The following is a 21,319-nucleotide window of genomic DNA, read 5'->3' as shown; positions in this document are numbered from 1 at the left end:
CCTTCCCCTCTCCCCTTCTTCTCCCCACCTCTACCCCTTCCCCTCCTCGCTCCACGCCGCCTGGCCAAAGAGCTCCTCAGGCGGTGCCTCATTGGGGAGGATGAAGGCAGAGCCAGTGGTTGCACGGGTACGGGAGCAGGGGGTGCCGAGGGGGGAAACATTCTCTGATCCAGAAGCAGGATCTTGGTCCTGCCTCTTATCTGTCGTTCACAGTGGTGGAGCGGAACCTAGGAGTGGAGTGCCGCGCTCCGGGACCACTGGGAGGCCTGTGGCAGCAGTGTTCCTGGCTATCGCCTCCAGGGCCTCCGCTATCCACAGAATGTACTCAGTCATGGTGGCCAGCTGTCGGGATATGCCCCACAATGCTTCGAGGATCTAGTCACCAATGTCTACAGTCCTCCTGGACAACTGTACCATCTCTCTGCTGTCATGTGGCGCTCGTGGAACAGACCTGCCGTGTCCACGGGACCTTCGTGGGGTCGGCGCCGTCCTGGGGACAAATGGGGTGCCCTGTGGCGAGATGCTTGGGGCCGGTACCTCCAGAGTGGAGGCGGGAATGACCGGAGGAGTACTAGATGGCCTTGGGGTGGAATGGCTTCTGGAGCGTGGCAATCCAGGTTCCTCGAAGTCCGCGCTCTCATCCGTAGAGAACAGACCCAGCGGATTGACGGGCGGGAATCGGACCTCCTCAGCACCAGATGTAGGATTGTCTGGTGAGTCCGGCCCCATGCCCCCACCTTCTGGCCTCTGTGGCCTTGCCTGGGTCCATGCTGCTGGCTGAGCTACAAAACATAAATTAGGTTATTCGAGGAGAAGGGGGTGCTAGGGTCACAAGCTGAGTCAGCGCTACTCACAGCATATGCACAACAAAAACACCACCCACTGCTATCAAAATCATCACAGACATCACATTTCATGACCATCAACACATTCTGCATTGCAATGATTTTCATTAGGCCAGCATTATTTATAGGACAATTTTATAAATCATCTATCATATATGACTGTTCGGATGTGAGTAGGTGTGGCATCTATTGACATGACATCACACAATGGTGTAAACTTTACTCACGTCGCATCACTTTGGGTCTGCAGATGCTTGCGTGGCCCACGAGAGTGAGCACCCGCTCCTCCATGTCAATGATGTCGCTGATGACTGGTAGCCCCCAACCCGTGCGCCTCTGCACTGACCTCATCATCATTCTTCTGTAAAAGGTGACAGGACGACATGGCATGAGATCATTGCTAGGTACTGTCACAGAGACTGATATAACACATAACCAACAGATGTAATCATGATTATTATGATAATCATCATTCTTTACCTAAAGACATGCACCGTGACCGCAGGTTTTGAGTACAACATTCCCGGTAAAAGTGAAAGACCTCACATCTGCTGATAGTCATTCATGACTCTTACAAATCAAGTTATATAAATACATAAGTACATGTAAATAAATGTAATCCCACAAGGTCGTTCCATCATTTGCGGCATTGGTTGCACCTCGTTGGTCACCAACGAGACCACCTCTGCTATCTCGACCTATATCTTCGGGTAGGCCTTTGGGGTGGGCTTCCCACGTCCTCCCCGTGTCAAATCATCCCATCGTGACTCGACCTCCTGCAGGAGGGAGGCATTTGCCTCGTCCGAGGACCTCCTGGCTCTTTTGTGCCCTCCAATCTGCTCCTCTCCCACCTCACTGATCCCTCCAGCATCAGTCTCCACAGCATGCTGTGTCGTCTCCTCCTCTCCCTCCATTGTAGGCCAAATTTGGGCAAATATCTGGCTGGTAACAGCTAATTTTTGTTTCCCTATTTGTTCTAAAGCTCTAAACTCTCCCTCCTTTCTCCCAAAGCAGCTACACCACACTCACACACGCCTTCACTCCTTCTCAGCTCCCTCTCTCTGTGTCTCCTCTTCTGCACATGTCATGATGACCCTTGACCTCCTGAATCACGGGAATTGAGCGTTGCCATGCCGTTGCTAAGGACGGCGACACTTTACGACAGAAGGTCAGAGAGATTTAACGCTACCGCCCATTTCATATCGCTCGTGGTAGCACCCAATTTCAAAAATGGTGACTCGGGGCTTTGAAAATGGGTGACAAGCCGACGATCTGAAAACCCATTTTTACCGCCCACACCAGAAATACCACCCATTTTTGGGCGATCTGTACAAAAGTGTAAAATCTAGCCCCTAGAGTTGTTTGAAGTTGGCGAGGTCACAGGGAGTGGTGCTGCAACTGGAGAAGGCCTAGCTTCTGAATTCAAGGGTTTTGGTCAGACTACTTGCCGCTAGTCATGCGTGCTGTAGTTGTCATCCCCCTTGCCCTGCATCGTGACAGGGAGATGGAGCAGAGGCAGCAAAGACAAGCTGCTCGTAGAGGGAGGGGGAGAAAGGCTCACAGCAGGAGGCCTTAGCCACCTAGGCTCTTCAGGGTTCGCTTCTCTACACTCAAGCGAGGAGCATTGTATTTGGAGGCTCCGCTTCACCAAGAAGGTGGTCACAGCCAATGTTCTCTTTAAACAGTGCAACCATGTTGCCATGCAGCGCTCCAGGAAACCCGCACAGTCGGCTTGCCAGCTTTTCAATGCAGAAATCGCGCATGCACAGTATTTTGAAGGGGCCGCGCAGCGTAAAATAATAATGACAGGTTCAAGCTCCACTGAGCCACTGCCACTCCCCCGGGATTCCTAACTATCTGTTGGGAGGGCAGATTGCTGGACTGCTGTGAAACCCTGCAAGTTGCTTTCCACACTAGTAAACCCAGCCACGATGGCAGCAGTCAGAGCTTGCGTGGCAGCAATTGGTCGACATAAGAGCAGTGTGAGCTTCCACTGCAGCACTCAGACACTGGGGCACTTCCGCTTGTGCTGCAATGGAGGTCCATCACTTCCATCCTGGAAATCATGGGCTCCAAACTCCGTGCAAAGCCTCATGCAATGTTGTAGCCAGACTCCTCCATACTCCTTGACATTGACAACAGGCTCTCTGGCAGACCTATCAATGCACCGAGCATTTCTGTGTACATGCCCTTCACCCTTCTTCTGAAGGCCGCCTCATCGAAGCCCTTCTTTGAGTCCTGTGCAGCAGAACTCGTGTGTGAACTTACTCTGGGGGAGCTGACACCAGTGTTACCTTTTCTCCCTGACCTGGCTGCAGTCTACTCATGCCTGGTGACTCACCACATGCAGCTCTTGCCTCTAAAGTTCACACACTGCCATTTTCTGAGCTGGTGCCTGGGAGTGTCAAATCGAGTAACGGTGCCTCTTCTCCATCACTCTCCTCCAATTCTTCATATACTGGCTGGGCTGCTGGCATTTCTTGGGTATCTAAAAGGAGAAAGGCACAAGGGTCGGGTTATGGTGAGGGGAGGGGGGGAAACAAGAGGTGCATGCTTACACCATCAGCACCTTGTAAGTGAGAAGAGATCTGCAATGGGACATAGGTACGCTAAGTGAGTGGGCAAAAATTTGGCAGATGGACTATAATGTGGGATAATGTGAGGTTATCCAAAAAAATAAAAACGTATATTATAGTTTAAACGGAGAAAAATTGCAAAGTGCTGCAGTACGGAGGAACCTGGGGGTCCTTGAGCATGAAACACAAAAAGTTAGTATGCAGGTACAGCAAGTAATCAGGAAGGCAAATGGAATGTTGGCCTTTATTGCAAAGGGGGATAGAGTATAAAAGCAGAGAAGTCCTGCTACAACTGTACAGGGTATTGACGAGGCCACACCTAGAGTACTGCATACAGTTTTGGTCTCCGTATTTAAAGAAGGATATACTTGCATTGGAGGCTGTTCAGAGAAGGTTCACTCGGTTGATTCTCGAGATGAGGGGGTTGACTTATGAAGATAGATTGAGTAGGTTGGGCCTATACTCATTGGAGTTCAGAAGAATGAGAGGTGATCTTATCGAAACATATAAAATAATGAGGGGGCTCGACAAGGTGGATGCAGAGAGGATGTTTCCACTCATAGCGGAAACTAAAACTAGGGGACATAGTCTCAGAATAAGGTGCCGTCCATTTAAAACTGAGATGAGGAGAAATTTCTTCTCTCAGAAAGTTGTAAATCTGTGGAATTCTCTGCTCCAGAGAGCTGTGGAGACTGGGTCATTGAATATATTTTAAGGCAGAGATAGACAGATTTTTGAGCGATAAGGGAATAAAGGGCTTTGGGGAGTAGGCAGGGAAGTGGAGCTGAGTCCATGATCAGATCAGCCATGCTCATATTAAATGGCAGAGCAGGCTCAAGGGGCCAAATGGTCTACTCCTGCTCCTATTTCTTATGTTCTTATGTTCTTAAGAGATTGTGCAATGAGGGAGAAATGGGATGTGAGAAGAAGGATTAGGTAAAGGCATACCGTCATCATCAACGCATTCAACCTCGCCACTCTCCACAGCCTCAGTGACGACCCCTCCAATTAACAGCAGTACAGTCTCCTCCAGAGCAGTAAGATAGTGCAGACGTGCTTGCCCTTCGCCTATCTGTTGCTGTTCACACAGCTTGTGAGCCACATTGGCCTGCAAGAGAAAGGAAAGTGTGTCAGTGAATATGGTGCAATGTGTTTAGGTGATGTACCTGTCATGGTTGAATAGCTGATATTGTGTGCAAGCTGTGAGATGTGGATGTAAGGCTTGCAGCAGTATTAAGTATGGGAGGGTGACCTGAAACTATGATTGCGAGATATGAGTCGTGATTGCTAGAGATTGATGGTAGGTGAGTGATGGGAGTTGTTGCATTGAGCAGTGTGTTAGGCTAGTGGTGCAGTTGGTGGGGTATGGCATATGAAGCTGCATTCACTCACCTTGACCCATCATTTGAGGTCATTAAACTTCTTGCAGCACTGGATCCAGATCCTGGCAATAACACTGGTGGCACCGACGGCATGTGCAATCTCCTCCCACTGCCTGCTGACATTGTGTCTCGAAGGCCTCGTGCCCCACTTCAGGTAGAGGACCTGCCTCCTTCTCTATACTCCCAGGACCAAGGCCTCCAATGCTGCATCTGAGAAACGAGGTTCCCTTTCTCTCCTCTGTTGTGCCATTGCTGCAGCTTCAGTGACAATGAGGTACTTCTGCAAAAAAGCACTTCCCCTTTAAGAAGTACAGCGAGCCTTTCACTGTGCAGGCAAGCTGTAATTGGATAGCAGAATGCACTTGATATTGATCCCCCTGTTGAGCACTGAGCCAACTAGCAGCGTGTTTCTGCCCCACTCCAGCCTCCTCCCGTCTTTCCTCATCTAACTCTATCAGCATAACCCTCTATTCCCTCCTCCCTCATATGTTTATCTAGCTTCCCCTTATACTATTTGCCTCAACTATTCCGCATGGTAGCAAGTTCCATATTCTCACCACTCTCTGAATAAAGATGTTTCTCCTGAATTCCCTTTTGAATTTCTTGGTGACTATCTTTGGTGTTGGGGTTAGCTAGCTAACTTTCTACAGTATGAACTGAGCCATTTTGTGTTATCCATCATCACCAGATCTTGAAGTGAAGTTACTTGTTCAAATCCTACTGCAGGGACTTGAGCTCAAAATCCAGGCTGACACTTCAGTGCAGTACTGAGGGAGTGCTGCACTGTCGGAGGCGCCGCCATCTTTCGGATGAGGTATTAAACCAAGTGGCACTCATGGTTTTATTAAACTCATGGTACTATTTTGGAGAAGAGCAGGGGAGTTCTCTCTGGTGTCCTGGCCAATATTTATCCCTCACCAACATCAAATCCCGTCCATCCATCACCCCTATACTCACTGACCTACATTGCCTCCTAGTCTGACAAATTCAATTTTAAAATTCTCACTCTGGTTTTCAAATCCCTCCACAGCTTTATTCCTAACTATCTCTGTAACCTCTTCCAGCCCCACAACCCTCGAGATCTCTCTACTCCTCTAACTTTGGCCTCTTGTACATCCTCAATTTCCATCACTCCACCATTGGCAGCTGTGCCTTCAGCTGTCTAGGCCCCAAACTCTGCATTCCCCTCCCTAAACCTCTCTGCCTCTCCAACAACTTTAAGATGCTCCTTAAAACTTAACTCTTTGACCAAGCTTTTGGTCAGCTGTCCTAGGAATTTCCTTATGTGGCTTGGTGTCAAATTTTGTTTGATAACGCTCCTGTAAAGCACCTTGAGTTGTTATACTACGTGAAGGGCGTTATATAAATGCAAGTTGTTGTTGCTGTAAAAATAGATTATTTGATCATTATCACATTGCTGTTTGTGGGATCTTGCTGTGTGCAAATTGGCTGCTATGCTTCTTACATTACAACAGTGACTACACTTCAAAATTACTTCACTGGCTGGGACAACCTGAGGTCTTGAAGGACGCTGTGTAAATGCAAGTTATTTCTTTCTTTGGTCACCCTTAAAGCTGTCCTGTTGGTTCTTTGGAGTTTTTGTGACTCTGACTTTTGATGCTTCCATTTGATAAACACAATGGTTTAAAAAAATTCTGTATCATTTGTTAGACTAGCACAAAATTACATTATTTCCAGTATGCAACTCACAGTAAAGTAGGATAAACGCTAATCCTACCGGTCACACATTATCTGCAAGGTGCAGCCGACAAACAAGCATACAGCAGCTAGGTCAGAGGAGGCAGTGTCTGCTCACTGTTAAGGTGAAATGGCTGAAGCAAGGCATCAAAGCAGAACCTCTCCATTCAATGAAGCAACTTTGGGAGGTCCCGCTGCAGGGGATCCTGGAAGTAGAGGGTTTACCTTGGTGAAGAGCACAGCCAGAGCAACTTGGATAGCGATGTCAGATAGAGCAAATGTTGTCTCACCTGTGCACCAAATTTGAGGGAGACAGTGAGAAAGAAATTTGAAGGTTTCAGGACGATTGCTGAGGTCACTGCTCACGTTGTACCTAATTTCAGAATTGTTGCTCTGCAATACATTCCCTCCCCATTTGTTATTTGGATGTGGGCTATAACCTACATCCCAAATAGTACAAACAACAACTTGCATTTATATCGCCCCTTTAAAGTAGTAAAACATCCCAAGGCGCATCAAAGGAATGTTTGACACCAAGCCACATAAGGAGATATTAAGACAGATGTCCTTAAGCTTGGTCAAAGGGGTAGGTTTTAAAGAGCATCTTAAAGGAGGAGAGAGAGGTAGAGAGATGGAGAGGTTTAAGGAGGGAATTCCAGAGCTTTGGGGCTGGATTTTTGGCTCATTTGTGCCTCGTTTAGTGCCCCGGCGGGACGTTAAATGCCGTTTTTGGGCGTTGTGCCGGCGTCTGGGATTCAGCGCTCGGCCGTAAAATTCGGATATTGGTTTGCGCTGACGCAAAACTTACCGTCCCGCCCTCCGTTTTTAGCGTGACGATAACATCAATCATCTGTGCAAGGCTGCACCAGCGCCCCGGATGGAACTTTCGGCCTTAACGCCTCATTTAACACCCGCTCCAGGAAACGCCTGAAAAAACAGGCGGTCCCAGAGTGCAGCAGGGGCTATTGACGACATATTTAAAGGGAGGCTGGAGGATCTTGTATCACAGTTGTCAGTGGCTGCTACAATTGCGCGCAGAATGCTGCATGAGGCTCTGAGTTGTAAACGCCACTTTTATGTGCCCTGACACTTTGCTTACAAGGTCAGTGAGAGATTTCAATGGGGGCAATACGAGTTCGCCAGCAAATCATGCTGGTTGCTATTGGCAGGCGCTTCAAGCTGGAAGAAAGGTAATTGGCCATGTTGGTCATGGATTCGAAGAGGTCACAGACGTATGGGGAGGAGGCCTTACCCCCCATAGGTTTACAAGGAACATCGCTCATACCTCCACATCTCTGAGCTGAGGCGGAGTGTGTTAGAAGGCTGCGCTTCCGAAAAGGAGTGCTGACAGAGATATGCCAGCTCCTATAGGCAGATCTATTGGTCCCTTAGAAGATGAAAAGGGGGATTTAATAATGGGAAATGTGGAAATGGCGGAGACCTTAAACAATTATTTTGCTTCCGTCTTCACAGTGGAAGACACAAAAACCATGCCAAAATTTACAGGCCACAGGAATGTGGGAAGGGAGAACCTTGAGACAATCACTATCACTAGGGGGGTAGTGCTGGACAGGCTAATAGGACTGAAGGTAGACAAGTCCCCTGGTCCTGATGAAATGCATCCCAGGGTATTAAAAGAGATGGCGGAAGTTATAGCAGATGCATTCGTTATAATCTACCAAAATTCTCTGGACTCTGGAGAGGTACCAGCGGATTGGAAAGCAGCTAATGTAATGCCTCTGTTTAACAAAGGGGGCAGGCAAAAGGCAGGTAACTATAGGCCGGTTAGTTTAACATCTGTAGTGGGGAAAATGCTTGAAGCTATCATTAAGGAAGAAATAGCGGGACATCTAGATAGGAATAGTGCAATCAAGCAGACGCAGCATGGATTCATGAAGGGAAATCATGTTTAACTAACTTACTGGAATTCTTTGAGGATATAACGAGCATGGTGGATAGAGGTGTTCCGATGGATGTGGTGAATTTAGATTTCCAAAAGGCATTCGATAAGGTGCCACACAAAAGGTTACTGCAGAAGATAAAGGTACGCGGAGTCAAAGGAAATGTATTAGCATGGATAGAGAATTGGCTGGCGAACAGAAAGCAGAGAGTCGGGATAAATGGGTCCTTTTTGGGTTGGAAATCTGTGGTTAGTGGTGTGCCACAGGGATCAGTGCTGGGACCACAACTGTTTACAATATACATAGATGAGCTAGAAGAGGGGACAGAGTGTAGTGCAACAAAATTTGCAGATGACACTAAGATTAGTGGGAAAGCGGGTTGTGTAGAGGACTCAGAGAGGCTGCAAGGAGATTTGGATAGGTTAAGCGAATGGGCTAAGGTTTGGCAGATGGAAGACAATGTCGGAAAGTGTGAGGTCATCCACCTTGGGAAAAAAGCCAGCAAAAAGGAATATTATTTGAATGGGGAGAAATTACAACATGCTGTGGTGCAGAGGGACCTGGGGGTCCTTGTGCATGAATCCCAAAAGGTTAGTTTGCAGGTGCAGCAGGTAATCAGGAAGGCAAATGGAATGTTGGCCTTCATTGCGAGAGGGATAGAGTACAAAAGCAGGGAGGTCTTGCTGCAACTGTATAAGGTATTGGTGAGACCGCACCTGGTGTACTGCGTGCAGTTTTGGTCACCTTACTTAAGGAAGGATATACTAGTTTTGGAAGGGGTACAGAGACGATTCACTAGGCTGATTCCAGAAATGAGGGGGTTACCTTATGATGATAGATTGAGTAGATTGGGTCTTTACTCCTTGGAGTTCAGAAGGATGAGGGGTGAATGTTTCTTATAGAAACATTTAAAATCATGAAAGAGATAGACAAGATAAAGGCAGAGAGGTTGTTTCCATTGGTAGGGGAGACTAGAACTAGGGGGCACAGCCTCAAAATACGGAGGAGCCAATTTAAAACCGAGTTGAGAAAGAATTTCTTCTCCCAGAGGGTTGTGAATCTGTGGAATTCTCTGCCTAGGGAAGCAGTTGAGACTAGCTCATTGAATGTTTTCAAGTCAAAGATAGATAGATTTTTAACCAATGAGGGAATTAAGGGTTACGGGGAGAGGGCGGGTAAGTGGAGCTGAGTCCACGACCAGATCAGCCATGATCTTCTTGAATGGCGGAGCAAGCTCGAGGGGCTAGATGGCCTACTCCTGTTCCTAATTCTTATGTTCTTATGTTCTTATCTACAGCCTACCAGCACCAACAGGACTGCGCTGCCCGTCGAGGTGAAGGTGACTGTGGCGATGGCCTTCTATGCCTACTGCTCCTTCCAGGCAGCAGCAGGGGACATATGCAGCATCTTTCACCACGATGCACATTGCTGCATTTGCCAGGTTACAAGGGCACTGTAAGCACATAGAATGGACTTCATAAAGTTCCCAATGAGCGGGGACAGCCAGAATGAGAGGGCTCAGGATTTGGAAGAATTGTAGGCTTCTCCAAGGTTCAGGGTGCCATTGGCTGCGCACGTCACCTTGTGAGCACCATTACATAATGCAGAGGTCTTCAGAAACCGAAAGGGATACCACTCCCTAAACGTACAGCTGGTCTGCGACCACACTCAGCACATCCTCACAGTCAAAGCCCGCTATCCAGGGAGAGCACCTGATGCTTTCATATTGTATGAGAGCAGTGTCTCACGAATGTTTCAGCGGCAAAGACGAGGGCAGGGCTGACTGATCAGAGACAAAGGTTACGGCTTGGCCACCTGGCTCATGACCCCCCTCCAGAACCCCGCCACAGAAGCTGAACACTGCTGTAATGACAGCCACACAGCCACCCGCAACATCATTGAACAGACAATTAGGATGCTCAAGCATCAATTCCGATGCCTGGACCGCTCTGGAGGCAGCCTTCAATACTCTCCTCAACAGGTCTCCGAATTCATTGTCGTGTGCTGCATGCTACACAACTTGGCCATCATGAGGGGCCAGGCATTGCCAATGGGGATTGCAGGACCACCTCAGGAGGAGGAGGAGGACGAGGAAGAAGAGCCTGGCGAGGAACCCATTGTGGAGTTACCACAACCACAGGGGAGGCAGTGTGGGGATGCGGCTGCAGCAAGAGCCTTACGTCACCAGCTCATCATTGACCGGTTTGCTTGAATGAGGAAGGTGGGATTGTAGCTTTGGCTCGCGACTCTGTGCCACCATGACAGCTGATCTGCACTGAATTCTGCAATGAGACCCAAGACACCAATGGCAAAGGTCAAATAAACATTTTTATGAATATCCATAATGAACAATTCTCCCCCAACAACCCAAAACGATAGAATGATTAAACCAAAACTAACTGAACACTAAGCTGCTTCCTGCAGCAAGTTAATGCAAAATAATAAACATAAGAACATAAGAAATAGGAGCAGGAGTAGGCCATATGGCCCCTCGAGCCTGCTCCACTATTCAATAAGATCATGGCTGATCCGATCATGGATTCAGGTCCACTTCCCTGCCCGCTCCCCATAATCTCTTATTCCCTTATCGGTTAAGAAACTATCAATCTCTGTCTTAAATTTATTCAATGATCCAGCTTCCACAGCTCTCTGAGGCAGCGAATTCCACAGATTTACAACCCTCTGAGAGAAGAAATTTCTCCTCATCTCAGTTTTAAATGGGCGGCCTCTTATTCTAAGATCATGCCCTCTAGTTCAAGTCTCTCCCATCTGTGGAAACATCCTCTCTGCATCCACCTTGTCAAGCCCCCTCATAATCTTATACGTTTCAATAAGACCACCTCTCATTGAGTGGAGGCCCAACCTACTCAACCTTTCCTTATACGACAACCCCCTCCTCTCCGGAATCAACCTAGTGAACCTTCTCTGAACTGCCTCCAAAGCAAGTATATCCTTTTTTAAATATGGAAACCAAAACTGTACGCAGTATTCCAGGTGTGGCATCACCAATATCCTGTATAGCTGTAGCAAGACTTCAAGGCCACGATTCCATTGGTCTTCCTGATCACTTGTTGTACCTGCATTCTAACCTATGTTTAGAAACATAGAAACATAGAAAATAGGTGCAGGAGTAGGCCATTCGGCCCTTCGAGCCTACACCGCAATTCAATGAGTTCATGGCTGAACATGCAACTTCAGTACCCCATTCCTGCTTTTTCACCATACCCCTTGATCCCCCTAGTAGTAAGGACTACAGCTAACTCATTTTTGAATATATTTAGTGAATTGGCCTGGTAGAGAATTCCACCGGTTCACCACTCTCTGGGTGAAGAAGTTTCTCCTCATCTCGGTCCTAAATGGCTTACCCCTTATCCTTTCATGCAACAGGACCCCCAGGTCCTGCTGTACTGCAGCACTTTGCAATTTTTCTCCATTTAAATAATAATTTGCTCTTCGATTTTTTCTGCCAAAGTGCATAACCTCACACTTTCCAACATTATACTCCATCTGCCAAATTTTTGCCCACTCACTTAGCCTGTCTATGTCCTTTTGCACATTTTTTGTGTCATCCTCACACATCGCTTTCCTTCCCATCTTTGTATCATCAGCAAACTTGGCTACGTTCTACTCGGTCCCTTCATCTAAGTAATTTCTTAACACAATTATTTACAATTTGAACAATTCTACATAAATACATGAGCTCAAACTTGTGCCAGCCCTTAATGGCTGTTAGCCACACTTTTCCCCTCCCTTCCTGTCAGCCCCTCCCACGCCTGCTGCTCCTCCTCAATGAGGTCTCAGTGCTTACAGCAAGGCTGCTAGAGGGCTGCTGTGTTGGGGGTCAGACAATGCAGATGGCATCTGAGGAGGCCCTGAACCAGCTCTTGGCTTGGAGGGCCCGGCTTCAGACTGCTGCACCTCATCATTAGTGGAAGCAGTCACTAGTGGCTGGGGTATCAACCGTGTATGATGCATGGTTAGCGAGTCAATAGTGGGAGCCGGAATGCTGTCATCCTGAGGAAGGACAGCACCTTCCATTTCCTGGGTGCCACTGACTCTCTGACAGGGCTGGGCAGCAGCATCCGGAGCACGATGTGTCTCCATAACTTGCTGGTCTGCTTCGGCACTGTCCTACACCAATACAGCCAATGCAGTGGCATTGGGGCCCTCGTCTGAAGGTGGGCCCACCACCTACTTCCTCGCAAACTCATTGGTGGTGTGGCTCAGCTGGAAAACGCTCTCGTCCATCCTCTTGGTGAAAGTTTTGAACCCGTCGACCCTGCTCTCCACCTCCTGCAGGTCAAGGGGGCTCTGTGTCAGGAAGAAGTTGCCCCCCACCATGTCGTCCTTCTCGGCGTTCCTCTTGCCCTGCTTCCAAGCCTTCTCATCATTGCAGGTGAGGAAATGCTGGAAGGTGTCGCAGCGGGCCAGCACCGGGTGACTCGTCATGTGGTTCATCCACAGGGTCAGCCCTTTCTTCTGCTTGGAGATGAAGTCCTCCTCGAAGCGGCTGGTGGCTTGCTTCTCGGGGATGTGGGGCACCGAGATGACGGGGAACTTCTGCACCAGCCGGCCGTACAGCCAGTCGAACTGCTTGTAGCGCCAGTTGACCGGGCACTGGGTGTGGCTGGGCACCAGGTGGTACGGGATGTAGCTCTTGATGCCCTTGAACTTGGTCTGCTGGGAGGGCTCGTCAACGGAGCAGGCGAACAGATAAGGATTCTCCTGCCATTCGGGGCCGTGCGGGCCAGCCGCCACGCAGATCTTGTCGCCGTCCTTGACGAAGCCGGCCGCCTTGCCCAGGATGAACGCCTCGCTGCCCGACTTGACGAAGGTGGCAAAGCGGTTGAGGTTCCTGCTGACCATGGCCGTGCTCTTGGAGTAGGAGGCGGCGGCCGAGGAGGAGGACACCAACCCCCCGACATTCCAGCCCCCGGCCCCCGTGCTCGGCGATAACGGCCCATCCCATTGAAATCCAAGAAACCGCCACTGCCTCCCCTGCTCCCGCCGCCTGGACAGCGGCTTGTCCGCCACCGTCGAGTTATCGTCCCAGTCGTCGTCGTCACCGCTGCCTGACACCTGGGGCTGCCGCCGCGCCAGGACTAGCCCCCCGAGGTCCCCGCGGTAACGCCCCAACCCATAAACCCTCCCTCACACCTGTCCCAGCTCCCCCTCACACTGGCTCCCCCATTTGGGCGAGAGGCGGGCTGGGGGGGGTAGCAGATGCTGACAGCGGGGCAGGCCGACAGGGGGAAGCCACTGGGGGGCTGAGGCGACGCCGGGCTGTCATAGCCGCCGGTCGGCACGTTGGCATAGCAAGAGGCAGGGGGCTCAGCGGCACCGACACCGGGCGCAGCATCGCCCCTGCTCCCGGCCCACAGGATCTGCCGGCCAGCCCTGGATGTCGTGCTCACTGTACACGATTAGCACCTCATCCTCCCGCACCGAGATCTCGCCCACATTCTCGCCCTGGAAATTGTACAGAGCCCGAGCCTGGTGCGGCCATCGTCCCACCATCCGCATCCGGCTCAGCTCCGCTCCCCGTCCCCGCGGTAACGCCCCAACCCATAAACCCTCCCTCACACCTGTCCCAGCTCCCCCTCACACTGGCTCCCCCAGACCCCGTATTCCCTCCGGTCCCGAGGGGCGACTGCGCGGGGTCTTCCCTGGCCAGCTGCACTTTTCCCTCTTTTTCTGTGATTTTTAAAAATCTATGTTTGCATTGGGGCCCACATCCTCCAGTTACGTCACTGCACTATCCCTTCCCCTTTGGACAGTGGGGAACACAGCGGACGGCAGCAGTCATCGACTGCATCACATCACCAAGCTGAAGTGTAGCTTGTGCCTGCGATGCGCTCGAGGCTGTGATGACATCAAGGACATGCGAATACACTCTAGAACTCCACTGTTGCTGCTCGAGGCCACCAGTCTCTATGTGTGAGCAATGATGGACTCACTGGACTCGTGAGTTGCATTGACAATCCGTGACGTTGTCTCCGCAACAGTCGCAGTGAGCTTGTCGATGCTCTCTGGGATCCGTCCCAATGCATCCATAAGTTCACAATGCATTCCTGTGTTTTCCCTGGACATTTCCACCAAGTCATGTTCCATATCTGACTGTCGTTCAGCAGACTGACTTTGCCGACTCACCCTCTGGAAGGCTGGCCTACAAGATTGCCCTCTTGCACTACATTGCTGGAGCTAGTAGCCTCCAGACGCAAACCTCTGAAAAATCTCATTGACAGATGAGGAATGTTGAGAAGGGGCAACTGGTGGGCTCAGTTATGTTTGTTGTGTCCGCAGCCTAGTCATCACCTCCACGGCCTGAGGTTGATGCGTCCCGGGAAGGCTGGCGCGATTGTGGCTGATCATCTGCAGGAACAAAACCACATATATATGTGGTTAGCAGCAGGAGATAGGGCAGGTTGACATGAGGAAGGTGGCATCGTACATATTCATTTGAAGGCCTGCCACCACTTTATTATATGTCTCAATGCAGTCTCTTCAGGTGCCCTATCCATTTACATACCCTCACTACCCGAAGGGGGCTCAGCATCGGCCCCAGCAACTGCCTGCTACTCCAATGAGGGCTGACACCCATTCCTCAACATCAGTAAGTGGTAGTATTTGAGGAGGCCCCCCGCATGTGCACAGCTGCTCCCTCCTGTTGTGGAAGTGCTTCGACTGCAAAGAAGAAAATAGGAAGTGTCATGTATCCTACATGGTTACTGTTTGTACGATTACAAGGTGTGCCACCAGGGGGCACAGCAGTGGGAGACTTGTAGGTTACCTGTACAGGTGTGCCAGGCCTAGTATAAAAGGCAGGCCACCAGGTGTGATCCTCACTCTGGAGTTATCAATAAAGGACTACGGTCACTACAGTTCAAGTACAACACATTGCCTCATGGAGTCATTATTAGAGCATCTAAAGACATAACAGGAAGGATTCAGAAAGGATTTCTCTCCTGTTGTGGCACATATGCCTACCATAGTAAATTGGTGAAACTTTGTGAATGTTCTAGTGGCTTCCATTCAATCTGTTTGGATGTTGCATGAGCTTCGTGAGCGATTGTTAGGAGGTTAGAGGGATGTCACATGGGGGCTGTAGGTGATCTTTCTGAAAGGCCTAGCAGCAATGGGAGTGTATTGTGAGGAAGGATGTAAATGAGTGAATTTATGTGCATTGATCACTTGAAGCCAATGGGTGTATAAGTAAGCCTTCATCTTTCTTATGCATTGTGATAGCCACCCCACAGACAGCAAGACTTTGGCCGCGCCGTGCATTAGCGTTTGCGCCCGGGGAAAAAATGATTCATTGCACATACGCAAAATGGCTGCCTCCTTTAATGCCGCAAGTTTCGGCTCAGGCACACAAAGTCCGTTGTGCAACGCCTGACTTAACGTCAATGCTCCTCCAACTTACATTTTTGCCAAAACTATCAGTCGAAGGCGCAAACTATTTTCAGGCGCTAACACGATTAACGCTTCGAAATTCAAAAAGCCAAAAATCCAGATGCCTAAACAGCTGAAAGCACAACCACCAATGGTGGAGTGATGAAAAATCGGGGATGCGGAAGAGGCCAGAATTGGAGGAGTGCAGAGATCTCGGAGGGGTATCGTGCTGGAGGAGGTTATAAGATAGGGAGGGGCGAAGCCGTGGAGGGATTTGAGCACAAAAATTCTAATTTTAAAGTCGAGGTATTGTCAGACCAGGAGCCAATGTAGTTCAGTGAGCACAGGGGTGATGGGTGAACGGGACTTGATGTGAGTTCGGATACGGGCAGCAGAGTTTTGGATGAGTTTAAAGTTTACAGAGCATTTAGTTTATGCAGCTGTCACTCAGATGAACACATTCGTCAGTTATATGTCACAATAAAGACACACGGCAGTTTGGAAACTGTTAATTTGCCTCAGAACTTCTGCATATATTACTGTTGCAAAACACGGGAGTTCACCGGACCTGCCAGGGGCTGAGTTCTATATTGAAATGAAAGCAACTAAAGACATGACCTTTTCAATATTCATTGTACCGTCTGGTGTACTAGATGCAGTTAATTTTTCCAAGAGACTTGAGCACAAAACCTCAGCTGACACTCCAATGCAGTACTGAGGGAGCACTGCACTATTGGAGGTGCCATCTTTTGAATGAAATATTAAACCCAGGCCCGTCTGCCCTCTCAGGTGGATGTGAAGGATCCCACAGAACTTGAAGAAGAGTAGGGGAGCTATCCCGATGTCTTGGCCAACATTTATCCCTCAACGAAAATCACTAAAACAGCTTATCTGGTCATTACCACATTTGTAGGATCTTGGTGTCTGCAAGCGTGTCCACCACGCTTCCTACATTACAACAATGATTACAGTAATTCGCTGCAAAGCGCTTTGGAATGTCCTGAGGTCATGAAAGGCATTATACAAATGCAAGACTTTCTTTTAAGTTTCTGCAAGAGAATAAAGAACTTGTAAAAATTAGGAATACCCATTTGATGCATATGCCTGTGGTCTGAATTTGTTCCATTTTTACTGCATGGTGTATTCAGAGACCAGTGGTAATACGTGGGCAACTACTCACATGCTAGATTTCTGTATCTGTGACCTTGCACTTAGGTCACAGAAGTTCCTACAGGCCAGTGTCACATTTGAAGATTTATGCCTATTTACCTGAGGAGGTATTTCTGATTCTTTTGTCACAGAAGGATCTTGGTATGATTTACATACAAATGCAATCACCTAAAATGTACCTGTAGGGTGTTTGTTTTTACACTCTACCTTGATTCGTTTGATCTCGGGAATAATAGGAAAAAGGAAAACAGGTGGCACAAAATTTAGGCTGAATTGAGAGAATTGACTGAAGACATACAATCACCCATCCAGTTTATCGCTGTAATCATGGATCGTAGGTTCGTGGTCGTTGATTCCTTGACCGGATGATTCCTCTTCTGGCCGTTCTTCTCAGTTCTGTTCCTTCCATGTTCGTTCCATACTTCGCTTTGCTTCGGTACCACTCTTCACTTCGCCCCGCCCTGAGCCGCTTCCAGCTCGGTTTTCGATAATGTGCTTGAATCAATACGTTGTTTACAGTGATCTTGTTTGATTGACTGCAATAATGGACCCGAATGTTCCCAGTTTGCACACGGAGTCTACCAGGCAAAAGGTGACTCCTCATCCTAAATACCTTGTTCTCCAAAAATGTACACCTGGTAGGATCCTTTTGTTGTTCTGGTCTTCTTGCAGACTTGGTGTCTCCAGTGAGATTTGTTTTCCCCCCCTCTGGCCAATTAGTTCAGGGCCTCTTCAGTTAGTTTATGAAAATGTAACAACTCCATTGCTGTTTTGTATAAAACCAGTCTGGTACTTGACCACAAAGATTGTCCTTAATTGGTGGTAAGTCACCACCTGCCCCCAGGTTGGTGCCTTTTTGCTCCCTTTGACCAGTTTATCCCAAAAGCTTGTATCAAATCAATTTGATCAACTTTTATTTTGTGGCCTCATTCTGTGTTTTCTGGAAAATTTGTAACCTTACAACCCCGCGAGGTTCAAATCAATGAACAGAAGGGTTGGGAAGTACTTAAGCTAAACAAACCAGTTCCTGAAATGATGCTTCTCGCATAAAATAACAACTTGCATTTATAAAGCGGCTTTAACATAGTAAAATTTCCCAAGGTGCTTAAGGGGAGCATAATTGGACAAAAATTGACACTGAGCCAAAGAAGGAGATATTAGGACAGGTGAATGAAAGCTTAGTCAAAGAGGTAGTTTTTAAAGAACGCCTTAAAGGCGGCGAGAGGCGGAGAGGTTTGGACAGGCTTGGGACCCAGGCAGCTGAAGGCACAGTTGCCAATAGTGGAACAATAGAAATTGAGGATGCACAAAGGCCTGATTTGGAGGGTCGGAGAGTTCCATAAAATCATAGAAATTTACAGCACAGAAGGAGGTCAATCAGCCCATCACGTCTACACCAGCTGAAAAAGAGCTATCCAGCCAAATCCAGCTCTTGATCCGTAGCCTATGAGATTATGGCACTTCAAGTGCAAATCCAAGTACTTTTTAAATGTGAAAAGGAATTCTGCATCTACCACTCTTTCAGGCAGTAAGTTCAAGACCCCCACCACCGTCTGGGTGAAAAAGGTTCTCCTCAACTCCTCTCTAATCCATCTACCAATTACTTTAAATCTATGCCCTCTGGTTATTGACCTCTCTGCTAAAGAAAATTGGTCCTTCATATCCACTCTATCTAGGCCCCTTATAATTTCATACACTTCAATTAAGTCTTACCTCAGCCTCCTCTGTGCCAAAAAAAACATCCCAGGCCTATCCAATCTTTCCACATAGTTAAAATTCTCCAGTCCCGACAACATCCTCGTAAATCTTTTCTGGAGCCTCTCTGGTGCAATCACATCTTTCCTGTAATGCGGTGACCAGAACTGTATGCAGTACTCTCGCTGTGGCCTAACTAGTATTTTATACAGTTCAAGCATAACCTCCCTGTTCTTATATTAGATACCTCAGCTCATCATCATTATCATAGGCAGTCCCTCGGAATTGAGGAAGACTTGCTTCCACTCCTGAAATGAGTTCTTTGGTGGCTGAACAATCCAATACAAGAGCCACAGACCCTGTCACAGGTGGGACAGACATTCATTGAGGGAAGGGGTGGGTGGGACTGGTTTGCCACACGCTCTTTCCGCTGCCTGCGCTTGACCTCTTCAAGCTCTCAGCGTTGAGATTCGAAGAGCTTTCTCCACCCGGGGCGATCTTCGGTCAGGGCCTCCCAGGTGTCAGTGGTGATGTCGCACTTTATCAGGGAAGCTTTGAGCGTGACCATATAACGTTTCCGCTACCCATCTTTGGCTCGTTTGCCGTGAAGGAGCTCCGCATACAGCATTTGCTTAGGGAGTCTTGTGTCTGGCATGCGAACTATGTGGCCTGCCCAGCGAAGCTGATCGAGTGTGGTCAGTGCTTCACTACTGGGGATGTTAGCCTGGATGAGGACACTGATGTTGGTGCGCCTGTCCTCCCAGGGGATTTGCAGGATCTTGCAGAGACATCGTTGGAGATATATCTCTAGTGACTTGAGGTGTCCTCTGTACATCATCCATGGCTCTGATCCACACAGGGGGGCGGGTATTACTACAGCCCTGTAGACCATGAGCTTGGTGGTAGATTTGAGGGCCTCGTCTTCAAACACTCTTTTCCTCAGGCGGCCGAAGGCTGCACTGGAGGTGATGTTGAACCTTCGCATCAATGTCTGCTTTTGTTGATAAGAGGCTCCCCGAGGTATGGGAAGTGGTCCACGTTGTCGAGGGCCGCGACGTGAATCTTGATGACTGGGGGACAGTGCTGTGTGGCGAGGACAGACTGGATGCCTCGGCTAATGAAGCAAAGAATCCCATATGCCTTCTTAACCACCTTATTTACCTGTGCTGCTACCTTCAGAGATCTGTGGACATGCACTCCAAAGTCTCTCTGTTCCTCAACACTTCTCAGTATCAAACCATTTATTGTGTATTCCCTTGCCTTGTTAGCCCTTCCCAAATGCATTACCTCTGATTGCATTCTATTTGCCGCTTTTCTGCCCACTTGACCAGTCCATTGATAGCTTCCCACAGCCTACAGCTTTCTTCCTCATTATCAACCATACGGCCAAGTTTTGTATTGTAATGGAGCTGTAGGGCTGGGGGAGGGGCAATGCCATGGAGGGATTTGAACATCAGACTGAGAATTTTAAGATCGAGGTGTTGATGGACTGGGAGCCAATGTGTGTCTGTGAGCACAGGGTTGCTGGGTGAACGGGATTTGGTGCGAGTTAAGGAGGGTGGAAGTAGGGAGGCTGGCCAGGAGAGCATTGGAATAGTTGAGTCCAGAGGGAACAAAAGCATTTTGGTCTTATCCTAACATCTCCTTTTTTGGCTCTGCAGCCATTTTTCCACTTATGTCTTTGCGGAGTGCCTTTGGATGCTTTTACTTTGTTAATGTTGTCGTATAAATGCAAGTAGTTGATAATTTGCAGAGAAGGAGGGAGAAGAGAGGACATAGACAGACAGTATGCCGGTGCTTTTTAAAGACAAAGTTGAATCCTGTTATAATGATCGATGCAGCCAGTAGCCTCAATAATCACTGTCATTGGCTAAGTGACAGGAAACAGAGAGTAGTGGTGAACAGTTGTTTTTTGGACTGGAGGAAGGTATATAGCAGTGTTCCCCAGGGGTTGGTAATAGGACCACTGCTTTTCTTGATATATCTTAATGACTTGGATGTGGGTATACAAGGGCGCAAATTCAAAATTTGCAGATGACACAAAACTTTGAAGTATAATGAACAGTGAGGCGGATAGTGATAGTCTTCATGAGGACATAGACAGGCTGATGGAATGGGCGGAAACGTGGCAGGTTAAATTTAACGCAGAAAATGGGGTGCATGAACCGAGAGACCTCGGGGTATATGTGCACAAATCATTGAAGGTTACAGAGCAGGTTGAGAAAGCGGTTAAAACAGCTTACAGGATCCTGGGCTTCATGAATAGTATAGAATATAAAAGCATGGAAATTATGATGAACTTGTATAAAACACTGGTTCGGCCTTAACTGGAGTATTGTGTTCAATTCTGGGCACCGCAGTTTAGGAAGGGTCTTCAGTTACGGAGAGACTGGAGAGGCTGGGGTTGTTCTCCTTAGAGCAGAGAAGGTTGTTAAGAGATTTGATAGAGATGTTCAAAATCATGAGGGGTCTGGACAGAGTAGATAGCGAGAAAGTGTTGCCATTGGCAGAAGGGTCGTGAGCCAGAGAATACAGATTTAAGGTGATTGGCAAAATAACCAAAGGTGACATTTACACAGCGAGTGGTCAGGATTTGGAATGCATTGCCTGAAAGGGTGGTGGAGGCAGACTCAATTACTGCTTTCAACAGGGAGTTGGAT

The 21,319-nt window shown here is 48.4% G+C and overlaps 1 protein-coding gene across 1 annotated transcript; it reads right to left on the bottom strand.

The window, feature by feature from the left end:
- Positions 1 to 12,593: 12,593 nt before the first annotated feature.
- On the bottom strand, positions 12,594 to 13,925 carry LOC139255097 (sorting nexin-18-like). Its single transcript, XM_070873871.1, has 2 exons — positions 13,748 to 13,925; positions 12,594 to 13,504 (listed from the first exon to the last, which is right to left on the bottom strand). Exons 1-2 carry the CDS (start codon positions 13,923 to 13,925, stop codon positions 12,594 to 12,596), a joined length of 1,089 nt encoding a protein of 362 aa, XP_070729972.1.
- Positions 13,926 to 21,319: the final 7,394 nt, after the last annotated feature.

This window comes from Pristiophorus japonicus, chromosome 3 (assembly GCF_044704955.1).
Source record: "Pristiophorus japonicus isolate sPriJap1 chromosome 3, sPriJap1.hap1, whole genome shotgun sequence".
NCBI lineage: Eukaryota > Metazoa > Chordata > Chondrichthyes > Pristiophoridae > Pristiophorus > Pristiophorus japonicus.
The sequence above is the reverse complement of the archived record's forward strand: the minus strand, read 5'-3'. Positions and strand labels throughout refer to the sequence as shown.

Coding starts and splice junctions, on each gene's coding strand:
- LOC139255097 (XM_070873871.1), bottom strand. CDS start 13,925: ATGCGGATGGTGGGACGATGGCCGCACCAGGCTCGGGCTCTGTACAAT. Junction 13,505..13,747: donor GGGGCGATGCTGCGCCCGGT/GTCGGTGCCGCT, acceptor TCGGGGGGCTAG/TCCTGGCGCGGCGGCAGCCC.